The sequence below is a fragment of the Beta vulgaris genome, chromosome 6 (genome assembly GCF_026745355.1).
Source record: "Beta vulgaris subsp. vulgaris cultivar EL10 chromosome 6, EL10.2, whole genome shotgun sequence".
NCBI lineage: Eukaryota > Viridiplantae > Streptophyta > Magnoliopsida > Caryophyllales > Amaranthaceae > Beta > Beta vulgaris.
In genome coordinates this window covers 18719725-18737029 of record NC_079207.1, presented here as the reverse complement: position 1 = coordinate 18737029, position 17305 = coordinate 18719725, and the positions used below count along the sequence as shown (strand labels likewise).

General features: G+C 33.5%; 2 protein-coding genes and 1 long non-coding RNA gene across 3 annotated transcripts; 2 read left to right on the top strand and 1 right to left on the bottom strand.

Moving 5' to 3' along the window:
• Positions 1 to 218: 218 nt before the first annotated feature.
• LOC104896687 (uncharacterized) lies at positions 219 to 2737 on the top strand. The gene is made up of 3 exons (XR_008970015.1): positions 219 to 873; positions 1457 to 1520; positions 2279 to 2737. It is a non-coding gene; the product is annotated as an uncharacterized LOC104896687 (long non-coding RNA).
• A 1840-nt stretch (positions 2738 to 4577) lies between these two features.
• LOC104896081 (mitochondrial import inner membrane translocase subunit PAM16 like 2) lies at positions 4578 to 8749 on the top strand. Its single transcript, XM_010682775.4, has 4 exons — positions 4578 to 4840; positions 4971 to 5058; positions 8189 to 8322; positions 8409 to 8749. The coding sequence occupies exons 1-4, from the start codon at positions 4838 to 4840 to the stop codon at positions 8535 to 8537; spliced, it is 354 nt and encodes a 117-aa protein (XP_010681077.1). The 5' UTR covers positions 4578 to 4837; the 3' UTR covers positions 8538 to 8749.
• Positions 8750 to 13480: 4731 nt separating this feature from the next.
• LOC104896080 (hypothetical protein) lies at positions 13481 to 17021 on the bottom strand. The gene is made up of 3 exons (XM_010682774.4): positions 16781 to 17021; positions 15192 to 15422; positions 13481 to 13855 (listed from the first exon to the last, which is right to left on the bottom strand). Exons 1-3 carry the CDS (start codon positions 16802 to 16804, stop codon positions 13808 to 13810), a joined length of 303 nt encoding a protein of 100 aa, XP_010681076.1. The 5' UTR covers positions 16805 to 17021; the 3' UTR covers positions 13481 to 13807.
• Positions 17022 to 17305: the final 284 nt, after the last annotated feature.

Here is a 17305-nt window from a genome sequence, read left to right as displayed (position 1 = left end):
GTTTTTGGGTATAGTTTTTTTTTTGTGTTTATATAGTTATAAGATTTTCTGGTTTATTGTGCCTGATTTTTTTATGTGATTTGAGTCCTTGATTCATCATGCATGTGATTTGAGTACTCTTCAATTCTGATTTCTTAATCAATATTACTTGAAATATTAATACTGTATTTTTTTTTTGTTTTGTGCTTGTAGATCCAGATGACTTGGAAGTAAACCAAGAGATTGATGCAACTGAAACAAGACTTTTTCGAAATGATGAAGCAGTTGTTTGGGATTAAATTGTTTGGGATTATTTGTATTCTTTTAGACAATTTTGTTTGGGATTATTTGTATTCTTTTAGACAATTTTGTTTGGGATTAATTTGTTGTTTTGCTTTAGAATTTTAAGATGCACTTGTTTGAAAAGTCAGGTTAAATAAACAAAATCAGGTTGACCCATTTCTGAATATAACAACCTGATTTACACCCAAAATAAAAGTTTCAGGTCAAATAAGGTCATATTCGGGTTGACCCGAACCCGAAAGTATCAGGTTCAGGTTGGGTTTTTCAACCTGAAAGCTTAAATGGGTCAGGTTCGGGTTGGGGGGTGGCTGACCCGAAATCAGCTGACCCGAACACGAACCTGACCCGACCTGATCTGTTTGACAGCCCTAGTAGTATTCATGTTAAAAAGGAAAGGGGGAAAATAAAAGAAAAAGAAAAGAAAAGAAAAGAAGGAAAACTACGTTATAGTGGTTCTTCCATCTTCATTCTCACTATCAAACACTCACAATCTTCATCACACAAGAACGCTACCATCTTCAACCTCTCTATCTTTCCGGCGCCTCAACTACAACACAAGCTTTCTTCACCATTAATCTTCCATAGTAGTGGGTAAGTTAAGTTCCTATTTAATTTTAGTTTTCTCAAAGTTTATGAAGTTAGGGTTTTTATAATTGAAATTGAATTGGGGGTTTTTGATTGTGAATGTTTGGTGTAGTTTGATTTAGTGAGATTGTTTCATGATAATTATGAGTTTATGAACAAGACTTGAAATTCGTAGAAATCACAGGTCAGTTTCGTAATTCATGTTTTTCAACAGTTTCCGGTCGTTTTTCGCAAAAATACTATTTCACAAAAGTTGTTCATATCGAAATTCTACTCAAGTTAGGCTCAAGAAACGCTTGATTCGGAGTTCGAATGAGGAAGTTATGCCAATTTTAATTTTCTGCTGAAATTAATAAATCTAGTTTAAGTTTGAATGTTTTTCCTAATGGATTTTAAGTATCTAAATATTATCATGAAGCTTAGGTGTTGGTTTTATATAAACTAAGAGAGATTTTAGTATTGTTAGTATGAGTTAGTTATATCATTTGAAGTGAAGCTCATAATTTATAAAACTAGAGTTAAGCAAAGCTCATTAACTAGTTAAGCCAAGTCTATTATTACCTAATGAGTACATATGTTTACATTGTAGATTCCGGTTTCATTGAGGAGCCGTATTGACTGCTTGACATAGTTGATTTGCTATATTTCAAAAGGTAAGATTTCTTACTAAAACTTTTGTAGTTAGAGAAGAGTTTTGAAGAGGTATGTATCTCATTTTGGTTGAAAGTGGTTTGAAAAGGAGGATGTTCCTACATTAATAGAAAGTTTTGTTGGTAAGGGAGGATGTTCCTCCAAAGATAAAGATGTTGGTTTCCGAACCACAAATCGAAAGTTAAAGGAAAGTTTATGGAAAGAGTATATCAAATAGTTTTGTATTTTTAAAACTGTGGGGATTGCCTGTGTGGCATCTCAAAGAATGGAACTTTGTCGAGTTTGGCTCGATCTTATAGAATAGTTTGTGGGGGTACGTTGATCAGTACCTCGGACTCTGATCTTCTGCTACGGTTTGGCCGTTTGTAGGGTGTGCACACTAGGGATCTTTGTCTTAGTTTTATCCGGAGAGCCTAGCTAGCCCAACGGAAATAAAAGTTGTTCCATTCTCAAGATTTATAACTTTGAGACTTTTAATATATTTTGTGAAAGAAAAAGGAAAGAAAAGAATTGGTTTCAAAAGGAAAAAGGAAAGAAAAGAATTGGTTTCAAAAAGAAAAAAAAGAAAGAATGTATACGTTTTGGAAAGAAATACAAAGAAAGGAAAATGGGTTTTATAAAGTTGTATTTAGTATTATGTTTTGAAAGTAAATGATTTGTAGGATATGTTTGTTATATCCTACCCGCATATATGTTTGGCTTCTTAGTATGAAATCTTGCTCAGCCAGTTTGGCTGATACTACATGCCTGATATATGCAGGTACATGAAGATTTGCATGTGGGGTGTGGGCTGAGAGCAATGTTCCACTAACTTAGTTGAAATATAGTAGTTCTATTTCCGCTGCACTATATATATATATATCATCATTTTGGAACTTAAGGCTGTAAATATTAATTTACTTAAACCTTTACACGCTGGGATTGTAATAGTTCAATTTAGTTGTTGCTTTAACATTAATTCAGTTAGGTAGTTATCCTTATCGGTTGTTCCTGCAATAATCGTGGAATAACACTCTTGGATTTTGGATACTTATGCATGGATGTATTAATTTTTGAGCTGGATAAGGATCTTGGAGAACTTGGTTTGCTGGATTATTGATACAGGTTTATAATTTGGACGCGAGTCCTAAATGAATTTTAGGCAGTCCATATTTCAGACGGAGCTCTGACCGAATTTTCTGTAGAATTTTGATATTATTTAATTTAATTAGCAACTCAAAATTCAGGGGTGTTATAGTTTTACCTGATAAGATGTCTATGATGTTTGAAATGAAAGAAGAGGTTGACACAAATTCATCACAAAGGGTAATATATACTTCCCATGATCCGACGATAACTTGCACTTGCAAAAACTTTGAAGCAACATGCCACATCACTTTTGGTACCGAAAACTTAACTTTTACATTGAAAGTTTAACTTTTTATATGAAAAAACATAACTAATACCTAAATGTTATTAGTTATAAATTTATTCGTAATATTTAAATGACATGATGTAAACGTTATGTTCTCAGAATGGTTATGTTTTCTTGCCTTGAGAATCATGCACATACATCTAATAATAACAATTACCACATAGGTACATATGCAAAAGGTGTACTAGTTTTACAAAGAGCGAAGTGTGGAAAAGAGAAACGGATAGAGAAATCTCTAGAGCAGTTACTAGACCTGGGCATGGCCGGGCCTGTTCACGGGCTTGGGACAGCCGTGCTGAGCCCTAAATTTTGATATTTAGGCCCGACCTGTGTTTTATGTTATTTTTTTTGGATTCCTGACACTTTTAGACTAAAAAACAAAGAAAAAATGGCGTTTAGCCTACGAGCCGGCCCACGGGCCATATAGGCGGGCTCGTGTCGGGTCGGGCCTCAAGCAAACTCGTGCAGGGTCGAGCCGAAACTGTGTTGTGTTGGCCGGATCATGGCCACCTCTAGTAGTTGCAAATAAGGTAACTCCATGGCGATATGAAATCATAAGAAATTCTACAATCTCATTCTCAAAAGTCAAGATAATGAAGATGCAAAGAAGGTACTGCAAGAAGTCTGTAAAAATAGTGCTGCAAGTATAACCAAATTCTTAACTACAAAACCAATTGTGGAAGAACAATGTTCATCAAGTACAACTACATTGGTTATCTTAAACTCGGATCGTGCAAAAATATAGGAAAAAAGTGCACTGAAGATAAGTCATTTTGAGAATACTGAAAAAACATATTCCAAGAATCAAACTGAAATTGGTATAATTAGTCAATTACTCCAAATGATAGGTTGTTTAAGTTTTTTTTCTAGGTTGTCTTTTGTGTTTGACATTTTAGATTTATAAAAAAGTTATTTCTTCGTTTATATAGGGAACTAAATAGTGCTCAATAGATCTTAACTAATTATAAAACAACACTAAATAATATATTAGACACATTAACTAAAAAGTTATGTAAGTCTACATATAGATTACTAATTCTAAACTATTGTGCTAAAATAATTAACTAATTCGCCAACAATATTATTGTGAGAATTTATGAGAAGTGGTCCGTTTTTAAAAAAAATATATACCACTTAGACTTGGACAGGTCTCATGTTAAAACTAACGTTAGGCCGTCTTTCTCAAGAATTTGCAAAAGTCTTGTTGCAGTTACTCCTTCCGTCCCATAATATAGTGCTCACTTCTCAATTTTTACGGGAATTAAGAAAAATTGAAAGAGTAGTAGAATTTCTCAAAAAAATATTTAAGAAAGTGTTTATCTTGAAATTAGCTTTTTCTTTTTAAAAAAATAAAAAAGCAATGAAAGTTTCTTGGAATGGTGTAAAATAATAAATAGGGGTACATATTTTGAAAGAAAAGTAAAGCGTTTTTGAAAAATTTGAATAGAAATTAAGAATAATTTAGTTCAAATAAATCAATAAAAAGACACAATATTTTAAGATACCCAAAAAAATATAAAGTGAGCATTATATTATGCAACCGAGGGAGTAGTATAGAAACAAACGAAGCGAGAGAAAACCTTTATTGCTTATATTGGGGCATTGTATATTTGAATTTGTAGCCTTGGAGATTTGGAATAGGGCTTTGTTGTGACTTGTGAACATTAACAGCATCGAGATTCGAGAACGTTCGATTATTTTGTTCTTCGGGTTGTACAACTTTCCGAGACTCACCATATCGTCTCCGGTCTCCCTCACCCTCGTTGTCCCGTGTCCGACCTACTCCTTAATCTTTCCTCTCTCTCTCTCTCCTGAAATACTCTCAGTTCATCCCATTTACCCCTATTAATAAAAAACAGAAATAACAGGAAAAGCTTCTTCAAGTTTCCATTTTTTACGCTTGTCATGGTTAGTTTTTCTGCACCCCAACTAACAAATTTTAACAAGTTGATCAAGTTTCTTTTTGTAATTTTGTGGGTTTCGTATTTTGTTTTTGCTATTTTTCATTAATGGGTTTGATTTCAATGTTTGAGTGCAGGCTGCAAGAATTATCGCCCAATTACTCGTCATGGGTTCTGGGTTGTTAGTTAGGGCTTTTGCTCAAGCTTATCGTCAAGCTCTTGCCAGTATGTTTCTTCATTTTTTGTTCAATTTTGAGATTAGTTAACATTAATTCCTACTTTTATTGTAATTGTGTGATAATATCTTTTTGCAATTAGCTAGGAGTAGATTATACTAGGATTTTGGGCTTTGGGTTTTAGAGAGGGGATAATATGGCCTCTAATTGTCTTGCTTTCTGGTATTAATTATACAATTCGGTTCGTAAATGGGCCATGTTGGCTGCAACTAGTAGAATGAATTATGTATTCTGCGGATTTAGATGGAGTGAATCTATGAATTTTTGGGTTTGGCAATCAGAGGGATGGACTTTTTGATCGATTTCTTATCTATCGTCATCGTGTTTTCTCTAGATTAGTCATTAAGGGTAGCTAGAGAGAGGGGAGAGGAAATGTTGAAACAATGAGGCTTCAATTCTAATGTTTTTTTCCCAAGGCAATTGACAATGAGTTAAAGGAGGGTATTATGAGGTCTTTTTTATGTTTTTTTTGAGGTCTTCATCATACTTGTCAACATGTGATGGAAGAAGGGTTATGCATTGGTGTCCATCCATGGCTTCCACAATGGCTCTATCCAAATAAAGGGACAACTCACACGAGCCATAACATAGCTTGGCTCGTTCTAACTAAATTCACCAAATTGAAGTTTGAGCTTGAACACAAAAAGCTAGTTTGATCTTGGCTTGATAAGTATATTTTCAGTCCGGCTTGGCTCAATCACTAATATTCAAACAATAAGAGCTATAAATTACTAATGTTGTTGTTGTTCGGGTCTTAGTAGTATTTGACTCCGGCAAGCCGTATTAAGAATTACCTTATCTTTATAGTTAACTTTGAAGTTTAGGGCTTAGGCTATATGATATAATGTCCAATCTCATCTTAAATTTGAAAATAAGGATAATTTTTTTTTAATCAAAGAGCTTATGAACCTACAAGATGAATTTAACTATATCAAATGCAACTCATTTAGTACTCAAACTATACACGAACTACAATATTGAGTTCAAACTCGATGACTCGGCTCATCTGTAAATGAGTTAAGTTGGTCCAAACTTATAGCCAATCCGAATGCGAATACTCAATTATACTTTAGTTAATGGAAGACTTCTAATCTCCCATTATTTCTTCATCCAACTTCAATTGAAAATATGGACAGGATGGCTATGTAAGTAACTTCCAAAGACAAATGTCACACTCGTTGCTACAAATTAGATAATGCTGTGACATATTATGCTTCTATAGAAGGCATGCTTTATGTGTCTTCTAACATGTCCCAAATAATTACTGTCTATTAACCTAATTAGGTAAGACTTTTCCTTCATATATAGGAAGAACAATAGGATATAAGAGTAAACATATTTTGTGATAGGGATATTGTGCGTATCATTAATGCTTATGCACCACAGGTTGCTATTGAATAATCTCTTTAATGTCAGTTTTGTGAGAATTTGGATGAGGTAGTTAAAGTTATTCCTTGCATAATGAAGCTTTTTATCGTGGAGATTTATATGGACATGTAGGGCAAGTTGCAACGATTCTGGAAGTGTTCATGGAGGTTTTGGATATGGAAGGAGAATGAAGGGGTAGAAATCATTTTAGACTTTGAGCAATCATATGACTTGATCTTGACTAACTCATGGCTTAAGAAGTGGGACACACGTCTGGTGACCTTCCAAAGTGGAGCAAATGCAACACAAATAAACTACCTCTTAGCAACACATACTGATAGACGTAGTTATCTTAACATTAAGGTTCTCCCAAAGAAAGTGTAGCTAGTTGCATATACTTTTAATACTAGATGTTCAGATAAAGTCAAATCTCATGAAGGAATAGATGTCTAAGTGAGCCAAAGGCCCAAAGATAAGATGATAGCATCTAAAAGAAGGTAATGTTAAAGGTTTCATTGGCAAAGTGGTTTAGTAAGTCGATTGGACTGAGCCTACAGCCTGCTGAACTTGTGAAAGATGAATTTCTAGAGTAGCCAAAGAGGTCATAGGAGAATCGACTCTGTTTCTTTCATAAGACTAAGCAAGCAGTAAAGCAGAAAAGCTATTAGCTATTAGACTATACTACTCTCATTAAAGAAAGACAGTGAGCGACGGTGCATAACGTGATGGAATAAAGACGTAAAAGCAGTGCTAAGAAGAAAAGAGAATGCTACTTGACCTTACTATAGGAATGGAAAAAAAATTGCATAACATAAGTATGGTAAGGTAAAAGCAAAAGATTTCATCTGATAGGAAAATCAAAAGGTATAGCAGGAGGTATAGGGTGAAATAGATTCAAAGGATGATGAAAAAGTAATCGATATAATAGCTGAAAGAAGACGTGCTTTGAACAAGGATCTCTATATTGCATGTGTGAGGGTAGAAATTAAAGGATTCCAGTCTAGGATACAGAAATTAACAATAGATTGAGAGAATATGTTTAGTAGAATTAGAATGGGTGTTATGGAAGACATATTTACTGAGGAGCAGGGAGATACTTGGGTGTAAATGCAAATTTTTTGGAAACTAAAGGTAGAGAAAACATTGAAGAAATTGAACTTCAGATTGCAGATTATTCATATCTAAGCTCTGTAGATGTGTAGGGAGTCTTATTCATATAATGGGTAAACTAAAAGAAAAACATTCCATAAGGGCATGTCAGTAAACTGAAAGAAAATTCCGTAAGGGCTAGTGAGTAAAATTAAATACTTCCCGTTCCAATTTAGTTGTGACACTTTCTATTTTAGGAAGTTTCATATTAGATGTTATACTTTCATTTTGGGTAATAACTTCTCTCTATCTCTCTCCTATCACACGAGACTTTTTTGTTTTCTTTCTCTATCTTTCTTCTCTCCAAAAATTGCCTAAGAGTCTGTAATTTTAAAAGTGTCACAACTAACTTGAAACAGAGGAAGTAATAAAAAAGAAAGTTGAGGGAGGCATGTCATGAACTCATGACGTAGAAATTGCTGGTGTTTTCTGCTCGAATGTATGTAGCATGAAAAATTATGTCTTAAGAGTCATGTGAGTATATTGTAAGGTTTCTCGACTCGCTGAAGAGTACCTCATAGTATTTATTGCCCATATAATTTGTCTTGTCTACATTTTCAGCCATTTCTAATTGTCAAAACTTCTCCTGTATTGCATTGCAGATGCCTCTAAAACTGGTGCTGCTCAAGAAGCAATGCAGAACACTGTACGCAAAGCAAGCAAAGCCATCACGGAACAAGAAGCAAGACAGATACTTGGTGTTACTGAGAATACGGCCTGGGAAGATATTTTGAAAGTTCGTCTGCTTTTCCTGCTTCTCTTATTTCATTTTCAAAGTTCTTTTGTAATTACCTATTCATCCCTTCTCATTGATTTGCGCAGAAATATGATATTTTGTTTGAGAGGAATGCCAAGCAAGGGAGCTTCTACCTCCAATCGAAGGTCCATCGGGCAAAGGAGTGTCTAGAAGCTGTTTATCAAAACAAAGGTCAAGGTCCCTCTAGTGGGTAACTGAAATTTTCATGTTTGGTGTTGGTGTTGTTATTCTTCTTTTCTCCCCCTTTATGTATATAGAGCAACTTGATAACTAGAATATGTGCTTTTAACATAATCTTTAATGACTTAATTGTCCCTGGTCCCTGCAGTTGATTATGACTGCTATTACTTTAAAAGTTTTGCCAGCAAGTTGGGCTAATTTATGGCTAATCATATTTGTTCCTTGATGTATGAGCTCATCTGCAATGTAACAATCTCTTGTGAACTTCCGAAGCATGTCTGTCTGTTCATTGTTTAGTTAATGCTTCTTGGCTGACTACATGTTTCCCAATGTGTCATAAGGGCCGTGTGTAGTAAGTGCTTGCTGCAACTGTCATATATGAAAATTTGCAATAACAGCAGCAATTTCATAAACCTAGCTGCTTACTTTGCTATTGTATGTACTTCCTCCATTTTTTTCAATGCAACATTTGGTTTTTTAATCTATTCACCAAAAAGGCAAATATGGCATCTGGAAAAAAAAGAAAGGCTGTTTTTGTTTATTTCCTGAATCTGGAACAATGTTAGGCAAGTGAGTAGTTTGATTTAAGCACATATGCGGATCAAGTTGAAGAACTGCCTGTTTTAGATCAAGGAGGAGGCTAGGTTTATTAATATGGGTTGATGTGCAGTCTTTTGAACACGTGGTGTCTGGTACCTGGTGCCCGTTTTTCGGGATTATCCAATGGAATTTTCTCTTGTAAGTACACACTATCTTCTTAGCCTTAAAGCATATATGTGGCAGTTTTTTACTTTGACAGGAGGTTTGACAAAAGGCCACCATCATCTAGTGGTGAGCTAAATCTGGCAAAATTGACCTTACCCAGTGTAGCTTGATCCATATCAAACCACACTCGAAATAAGGATGCCCGACTTCGGCCCCAATTAAGCTCATTTTGTCTTATGTCTCGGATGTTTGGGTGTTTTCTTGGATTTTGTGCTATGTTGTAGCACAAAGGTCGTAGACTTGCAATCCTGCTAACTGCTATATATAGACTTGGATTTGACCCAATCTGCCTGACTGCCTTTTACATTACCTGGCCAATACTAAACCAAATGACTTAGTATCTAAGTATGACTTGAACTGAATTTGTTTTATTTCGTGTAGTTTAGTTTTTTTTGTTTACATTTGTTTTGGTAGGAAATTTTACTCAGAAAAATAGATGAACTTCGCTAAGATGAAGATCAGTCAATAACTAGATAATGGATTGATTTTCGTGTAACCATTGAATAAAATCCACACGAAATAAACACTATTATTGAGTTAGTGGTATCTATCCACTTGAATAGTTGAATTATCGTCTAACCATTGAATAATTTGACTAGTGGTATCATGTCATAAGAGATGTGGGGGAACTTTAGACAAAAGTCAAGACCGAGGGATCGTTTACTGATTTTATGACTCCAGTTTACTGCTAGTAGAATGAATGGGGGATCGAGATTAGCAAAATTTAGCCATGGCTAGCTTGAAAGAAGATTGCGTGAGTCGCACATTATATGGAGTCTAAAGTTCTTTTATTATTATCACCAGATGTTTGTTACAAGTATTCTGTAGATTTTCAAAGTACTCCACTTTTAGTCATTCAATTCTTGGTATGGTGAGATGTTTGCAATCCCATAAAATCATAATGCAAGTGTTTGATAGACATATCTTCTTGGTACTTGGGACATTTTTTCTGTCCATCTGCGTTTGGAAGTTGTATATCGAGTAATGCTTAACTCATATGCCAAGGCTTTTACATTAGATACTAGAGGTCTATGGGTTTGAATCTCGCCAAGGGAGAGTATTTGTGGGTGAAAATCTCCTTACCTTTTTCCTATATTCCCACATACAATTTTTTTTGGACCTCCTTTTAGGGACCCGTGATAAGATGACTTTCTTCTGTGCTGTCCTCGCACAGAGCCATACATCCGGAGCCATTCACCCAGAGAGCCCAACAAGCCCTTTTAGCTATACTGTTGATAATTTTTTAGAGGTGTATAGAATGCCCTTGGCTAAGTATTCAGTTTAAGAGGGTGTTTGGTATAGAAAAAATTGATGTAGGAAACAGATTCGAATAAGCGTTTCTATTTCTAATTGTTTGGTAGGAGTGTTAAGTAACAAATACCGTTTCCGGAGGGATTCACAATCCCTCATTTGTTACCCTTATCAAACTCGTGGAAACAAATCATGTTTTCTTCCTCAATTTTAACCTCTCAATTGTTTCCATTCCATTAGGATACCAAACAACTATTAAAGGTAACAATTATTATTTCCATTTCTCGCGCTTATCCCAAATCCTTTCCATTCCGTTTCCATTAATCATACTAAACACCTTCTAAGTCTGTTTGTTATTATGTACAGGTATTGCTAGTATTAAAATCACCCAACATTTATACTTAAGGGTCAGCAGTCAGCTCTACCCACTTTTAGCTTAACTCTGGTGTAAAACAGCAGCCATATCTTTTCCTTAGGCACACCCCAAGTGCAGAGTAAAATTTGTGTCCAGACATCGAAGTATTATGAATTAATTCCCCCACTTCAAGGTGAATTTCTAGTTGGCTTTCCTATAAAATATTCTTTATCAACATGGAGTATATTTGGCTAAAATGCCTTTGTTGTTTATATAATGATTTGGCTAAAATGCCTTTGTTGTTTATTTACTCGTATATTGAGAGAGAAAACAAAATCGCTTTGTTGTTTATTTGCATATGAGTCTTACATTAATCTTATACTAGCACTATATGCAAGCGATGCGTACGACAATATATTAATATTAGTCGTAACATCAAAAAATGTTAAAAACCTAACTTAAGAATGTAATATTTATGGTGAATATTGAATATTGACGAGCTTTATGATTTTTTTTTATTTGCATTGCTATAGTATAACAGAGTAATGTTTTCCAGAAAGAACTATGTTGAGGTACGATATGTTATATTGTTTGGTAGATAATTCAACAACTCTCCTTTCAATATGATTTAGGTTATGTTTGTTTATTTATTTAAAAATACATATATTTTATAGGTTTATTTTATGAGTAGTAGTTCAATTTAATTCTATTGGCTAATTTAGGCATACTATGTGAGTAGTGCTTCAATAAAAAAAAATTAAATGATATTATCTGATGCTTTATGTTTATTTCTTTAATTATTTATTATTCCAACTGACTGTGAGTCCCTAAAAATAAAAATAAAATGATATTCTCTAAGTTTCTTAATTCTTTTATGGTTTGCTAATGCATGTTATTTGAAATTGTTATTGCAATTGAGAGTTTAAATAGTAAGAAATTCTGTAAATTTTTGCTTTTATAATTGTTTAAAAATTAATTTTGTCATTAGTTTATTTTCAATTGTGAGTTTCCTCTTTTTACACATTTTTATATATTTCTTGTTGGTAATATAGAACTTTCCTTATTACCCATATTTGTAAATAATAAAAGAACTAAGAAAATTTTTTATTTATTATTTTTTTGTGAGATTAAGGGTATATAAGGGTGCGTTCTGTTCAACTTAAAAAATTAAGTTTTAGGTCCAATAAGTTCAGATAAGTTCAGATAAGTTCAGATAAGTTACAATAAGGTCTAATAAGGACAATAAGTTCCAATAAGGTCTAATAAGGTCCAATAAGTTCCAATTAGGTGCAATAAGTTTCAATCAGGTGCAATAAGTTCCAATCAGGTCTAATAAGGTCCAATAAGTTCCAATCAGGTCTAATAAGGTCCAATAAGGTCCAAATAGTCAATGTTTAATAAACATTTGTATTATTGTCTATTTTTTTGTTATTCATAATTTCATATCACTATTAGCTGATTATGTACGTTATTGTTAGAATTTTAATTAAAGTACCACAATGATTATATAGTATTATACTTGTATTAGTGTATTATTTTATTATTTATTTGTATTATGTCTATTATTTTATTATTTATTTGTATTATGTATTATTTTATTATTCATATTACTATTAGCTGATTATGTTATTATTAGATTTTTTTTATTAAAGTACCACAATGTATAGTATTATACTTGTATTATTGTCTATTATTTGATTATTCATATTGCTATTAAATAATATTATAATCATGGTCAAATAATTAAGGTTAACAATAATAATAATTATTATAATTACAATATTTTGCAATTCGTTTTTAAATAACTAGAGATAACATGTTAAATATATAAATAGTAATTTTTTTTTGTTAAATTAATTATCATAAGAGATAATTAATAATAATTATTTTTTTTAAAGGATGGATTTTATTAATTATCACTTCATAATAAATTTTGAGGGGTAGTATTTACGTTAGGGGTAATAATTATATTACTAATAGTCAAATTTTTTTGTCTAATAAGGTCAAATAAGTTTCAATCAGGTCCAATAAGGTCTAATAAGTTTCAATCAGGTCCAATAAGGTCTAATAAGTTTCAATTAGGGCCAATAAGGTCTAATAAGTTTCAATAAGGTCAATAAGTTCCAATAAAGTCAATAAGTTCCAATCAGGTTCAATCAGGTCCAATAAGTTGAATCAGGTTCAATCAGGTTTAATAAGTTCCAATAAGTTCTGTTCAGGTTCAATAAGTTCAGTTCAGATAAGGTCCAATAAGTTCAGGGCCAATAAGTTGAATAGAACGCACTCTTGACTTATATAATTGAGATAATGATTTGGCTAAAATGCCTTTGTTGTTTATTTACTTGTATATTGAGAGATAAAACAAAATGCCTCGCATTAGGAAAGCAAGAAGGTGAAGATTGACTGGTGGAAGCTATCATATTCAGAAGGGAAAGCCTTGGCATCACAGGATAGCTGCCAATAATAATTTGAACTCTAGGCGCCTCACGCTCAGATGCAATGGGACGACAAATGCAACTTAAAAAAGGACAAAAAGACAACCCGTGATTTGTGTATTAACAAATTGAACACATTAACCCTTGACTCGAGCCCCACAAATATGTCCATACTTCATAATACATTCAAGCATCCATTTGACAAACTGTTTCGGCATAAACAAATGAATTAATTGGGTAGTTTGGAACATCCGAAACATAATCCTTTTTTGTTTTGGGAAAGTGCACAAATTCCACTTCTTGCTTTGAAGTAAGCTCTTGGAGACAGTTCATTTGGCCAAATCGTAGTACATATTACAAGCGAAAAACAGGCCATTGCCGTGTGAAAGCCAAAGAAATAAGTAGAGCAGGAAGCAACTGGATAATAAGTAGATCTAGATACAGGGTTGGTGTTAACATCGTTGTAGCACTCCAGTTCTTAGGCTCTTACACAGCAATTGAAGTAGCTTAGGAAGCTCTTCCTCGGCTGTAAAAAGAATATAGCGTGAATGAGTGAAACATGATAAGTTGCCATGAAGATGATTGTTATATATATGCACCAAAAGTTATCTTACGTGTACAGAACTTATCAAGGAATACATTGTCAAAGAATCACATCAATCTGTAACAGATGCCATTTCTGCCCGTGCCACACATAGTAGATTCATTAATACTTGAAATATTTGTACCAGATTGTATCAATGATGACAAAAAAAATTAGCTGATCTACATCTACGTGCAACATTTAGAGATCTGAGGATAGACTTGATTAGTTAATTATTTACTACGTTCCAAATTAAGTATTAGATTTGCCCTAATAATGACGTTTGAACTTCATGCATGATGACTATCTATGAACAAGATGAGTAATCACAGTGGTGTAGCAAGTGCCATAAAAGCAGTGCATACATCATAAAAGATCCAATAGCCACTTGTATTTATAACCAAATTCATCTCTACCATGATTTTGATTCCTCCTACGGTGGGAAAGAAAACCAATTAACTACGTACATATCATGTGAGGTGATAGTTGCCAAAATCAAACACATGAAGTAACATGCTTATATTGCAAGAATAGCAATTACCTCATTTATCGGGTACTGTCACTGTGTCACATGATAACTGAGTCACTGACTATAAGGACCCATTGCTTTTGTAGCACTCAAAACGTTTATTCTCTATAATGACTAGATTTGGGCACCACTAATCTAAATATGAATCCCCAACAGCCCAAACCCACCGTAACAAGTTGCCTTTAGACGATTGTTGGAGGCCGCCCATTACCTATGGTTTATGGTTACAAACCACGCAACTCGGGAGCCAATATCACCCTTGGCATCAAAAATAAAGCTAACCAGAAAAAAATTGTTACAGTAATCAGAATAAATCATACCAGAGAGCAAGAAGCGTCAAACTAGGAGACATTATCGTCAAACATATAAAAGAATAATAAACTGGCTTTTGGCTGCTAAATGTGAACTGCTAGAATCAATATTCCCCACCAAAGAATACCCTTTTTCAAAGCACCATGTAGCATTAGCATATTTAAGGCCCACTTGCTTTTACAGTTAATCAATTAAACGTCCAACCATATGAGTGCTGCTTTCATGCTTAGTTTCTTTAATAATAGAACTGTCTTATAGCTGACAACTACCATGCAAAAAGCCACGCAAAATATAATGGACAGCAAGTAAAAGGCTAACAAAAACCAGAAAATACTCAAACAGTAGATATATCATATATGAAACATAAATAGGACTCCAAATAACCGTGACAGCTGCATCAAAAAACAACCAGATAAAGCCAGTTGAACAATATCTTACAGTTGGAGAGTGGTTTTGAGTGAAATGGTGTTCGTCATCGTTTGCTTTGTTGTTAGCGGGAGCAGTTGGATTGATGAAATCTTCTTCGTTACCAAGACTGGCCCTTGAAGGATCTCTTTTGTTTTGTTTCCTCATTTCTCTGATTTTTGAGAAATCAAGCGAGTAATCTGGCAATGGTCCCTTTTGGTCCCAATCTCCAAATTGTGGCACAGATAACCATGGTGCATTCTTCTGCACCCAACAAAAATTCGATGTCCGATGAATAATAAAATTCAAGCCAGCAATAAACCCTATGCATTTATATCTTCAAGAAGCCTTAAAAGCATAAAAAGAAGTAACAACACTCACCAAATATACAGTAATAAATCAATATGATACGATGTTGAGGATCACCTCATATCTCTTTAGACAACCCAAATTAATTTGCGGAGAAATGATGCAACACTAAGAATACTAAGATATCCCCATGTTATCTCTCTTATGTTTTATAGTATATTAGTACCAAACTACCAATAAATATCCCTAATTCCCTATATGTGTTAGTGTATCATGGATTAAATTTTCTTGTTGTATTAAGCTTACGATCAGCATACTGCATATTAGTGGTATGTGTAAAACTTCATCAACAATCTAGTGCCGCCCAAGTCCATATAAGTTTTTTCAACCAATATGAGACATATTTTATTTTTGGTAACTAGTTTTGACAGGTTATAGAAAGTAATTGAATTGAAGGTGGGAAGTTGTTGATGTTACAGATGTTCAATTGCTTTAAGAAAAAGTTGAACCTATTTGAGAACCATAACAATTAACATATATCCAAGATAATATTCTTCAAGCCAGTCAAATCAAATGCTATTTAAAATATCAATGGACAAATTTTATGATACTCATCCTCTGATTAATTTAACGATGTTGATAACAACGCGTCTTTATGCATCATCATTTGTGAGAATAAAATATGAACTCCAATATTATAATCATCATTCTTCAAAAGATGCAACTAATGCCAATAATTATATAGATATCCTTGCAAAAGAAAAGTCACACAATTTGAATTATTCGCAGTCAATTTAAAACACAGCTAAGCTAATTAAGTTGCTTCCTCGAAAGTCCACAGTGACGAAATTAGCAGAAACCAGAATAGCAATAAATTATTTTCACAAATGAAATCAAAAATTTGACATGCAAAATCAGCTTCAGTGTGTCAAAATCAGCTTCAGTGTGTCAAAGTGTCGATAATATATGCTCAAATTTCAATTAGTAATTCAATTTTATACTCTATTAGCTACGAACTAATAATTGTATGCATAATATTTACTATTTAGGGAGAAGAAGGTAGCAGATACACAAGAATTAACTTAGAATTTAGCATCTGGAGGTAAAATTTGAGAATATTTATCAACAGATTAAAAGTAAAGCAGGACTAAAATTGTAAGATTTGAACAATTTTGCAAAGTCTAGTTCATCGATGATATTGAAAAAGTGAAGCTAAATTAAGCTAGAGGTTGAACTATTTAAAGAGCGAAGAAAAGATATAATTGCAGTATGATTAAGCGTATAATAAAGCAAAGTAATTGAAGCTTAATTACCTCCTTATCTTTGCGATCTTCCATGGCAGAGAATTGAGAATTGTTGTAGCTGAAATGTAAGGAATGAGAATCGGAAGCGAGCTTAAAATTGAAAAGGAAGAAGAAGATGAAGAAAAGTAGAGGTTATTTTTTTTATTTTGAAGAGAGGAGAGAGAGAAACAGCAGAGTGACAGCAAGAAGATAATTGGAGGTGCTGTAGTCTGACGTAGAAATCGTCTGTTGTGGTGTCTGCTGAATGGTGGTCGTACTTCCTTCTTTTTATACACGGGATTTGACAACTCCACACCTTTTATTCTTCTTATTTACGTGCCCGCCCTTCCTATCTTCTCATTTTCGTCTCTTTTTTACTTCCTACTTTCTCATTCCTACTACGCCTCTCTAGTTTCTTCAAAATTCAAATACTTCCTCCGTTGTGTTTTAGATGAAACATTGGATGAAATGACACTATTCATTGATCAATTTTAATTTTAATTTATCGCTATTATATAAAGAATAACATAGTCAAGTGGGATCTTGTTAGATTCG

Bases quoted from the DNA above. Each gene is read 5' to 3' on its own strand.
- LOC104896081 (XM_010682775.4), top strand. The intron at 5,059-8,188 runs GTATGTTTCTTC...ATTGCATTGCAG, and splicing joins TTATCGTCAAGCTCTTGCCA to ATGCCTCTAAAACTGGTGCT. The intron at 8,323-8,408 runs GTTCGTCTGCTT...TGATTTGCGCAG, and splicing joins CCTGGGAAGATATTTTGAAA to AAATATGATATTTTGTTTGA.
- LOC104896080 (XM_010682774.4), bottom strand. From the start codon at position 16,804: ATGGAAGATCGCAAAGATAAGGAG. The intron at 15,423-16,780 runs GTAATTAAGCTT...TGTTGGGTGCAG, and splicing joins AAGATCGCAAAGATAAGGAG to AAGAATGCACCATGGTTATC. The intron at 13,856-15,191 runs GTAAGATATTGT...TTCTTTTTACAG, and splicing joins CTCAAAACCACTCTCCAACT to CCGAGGAAGAGCTTCCTAAG.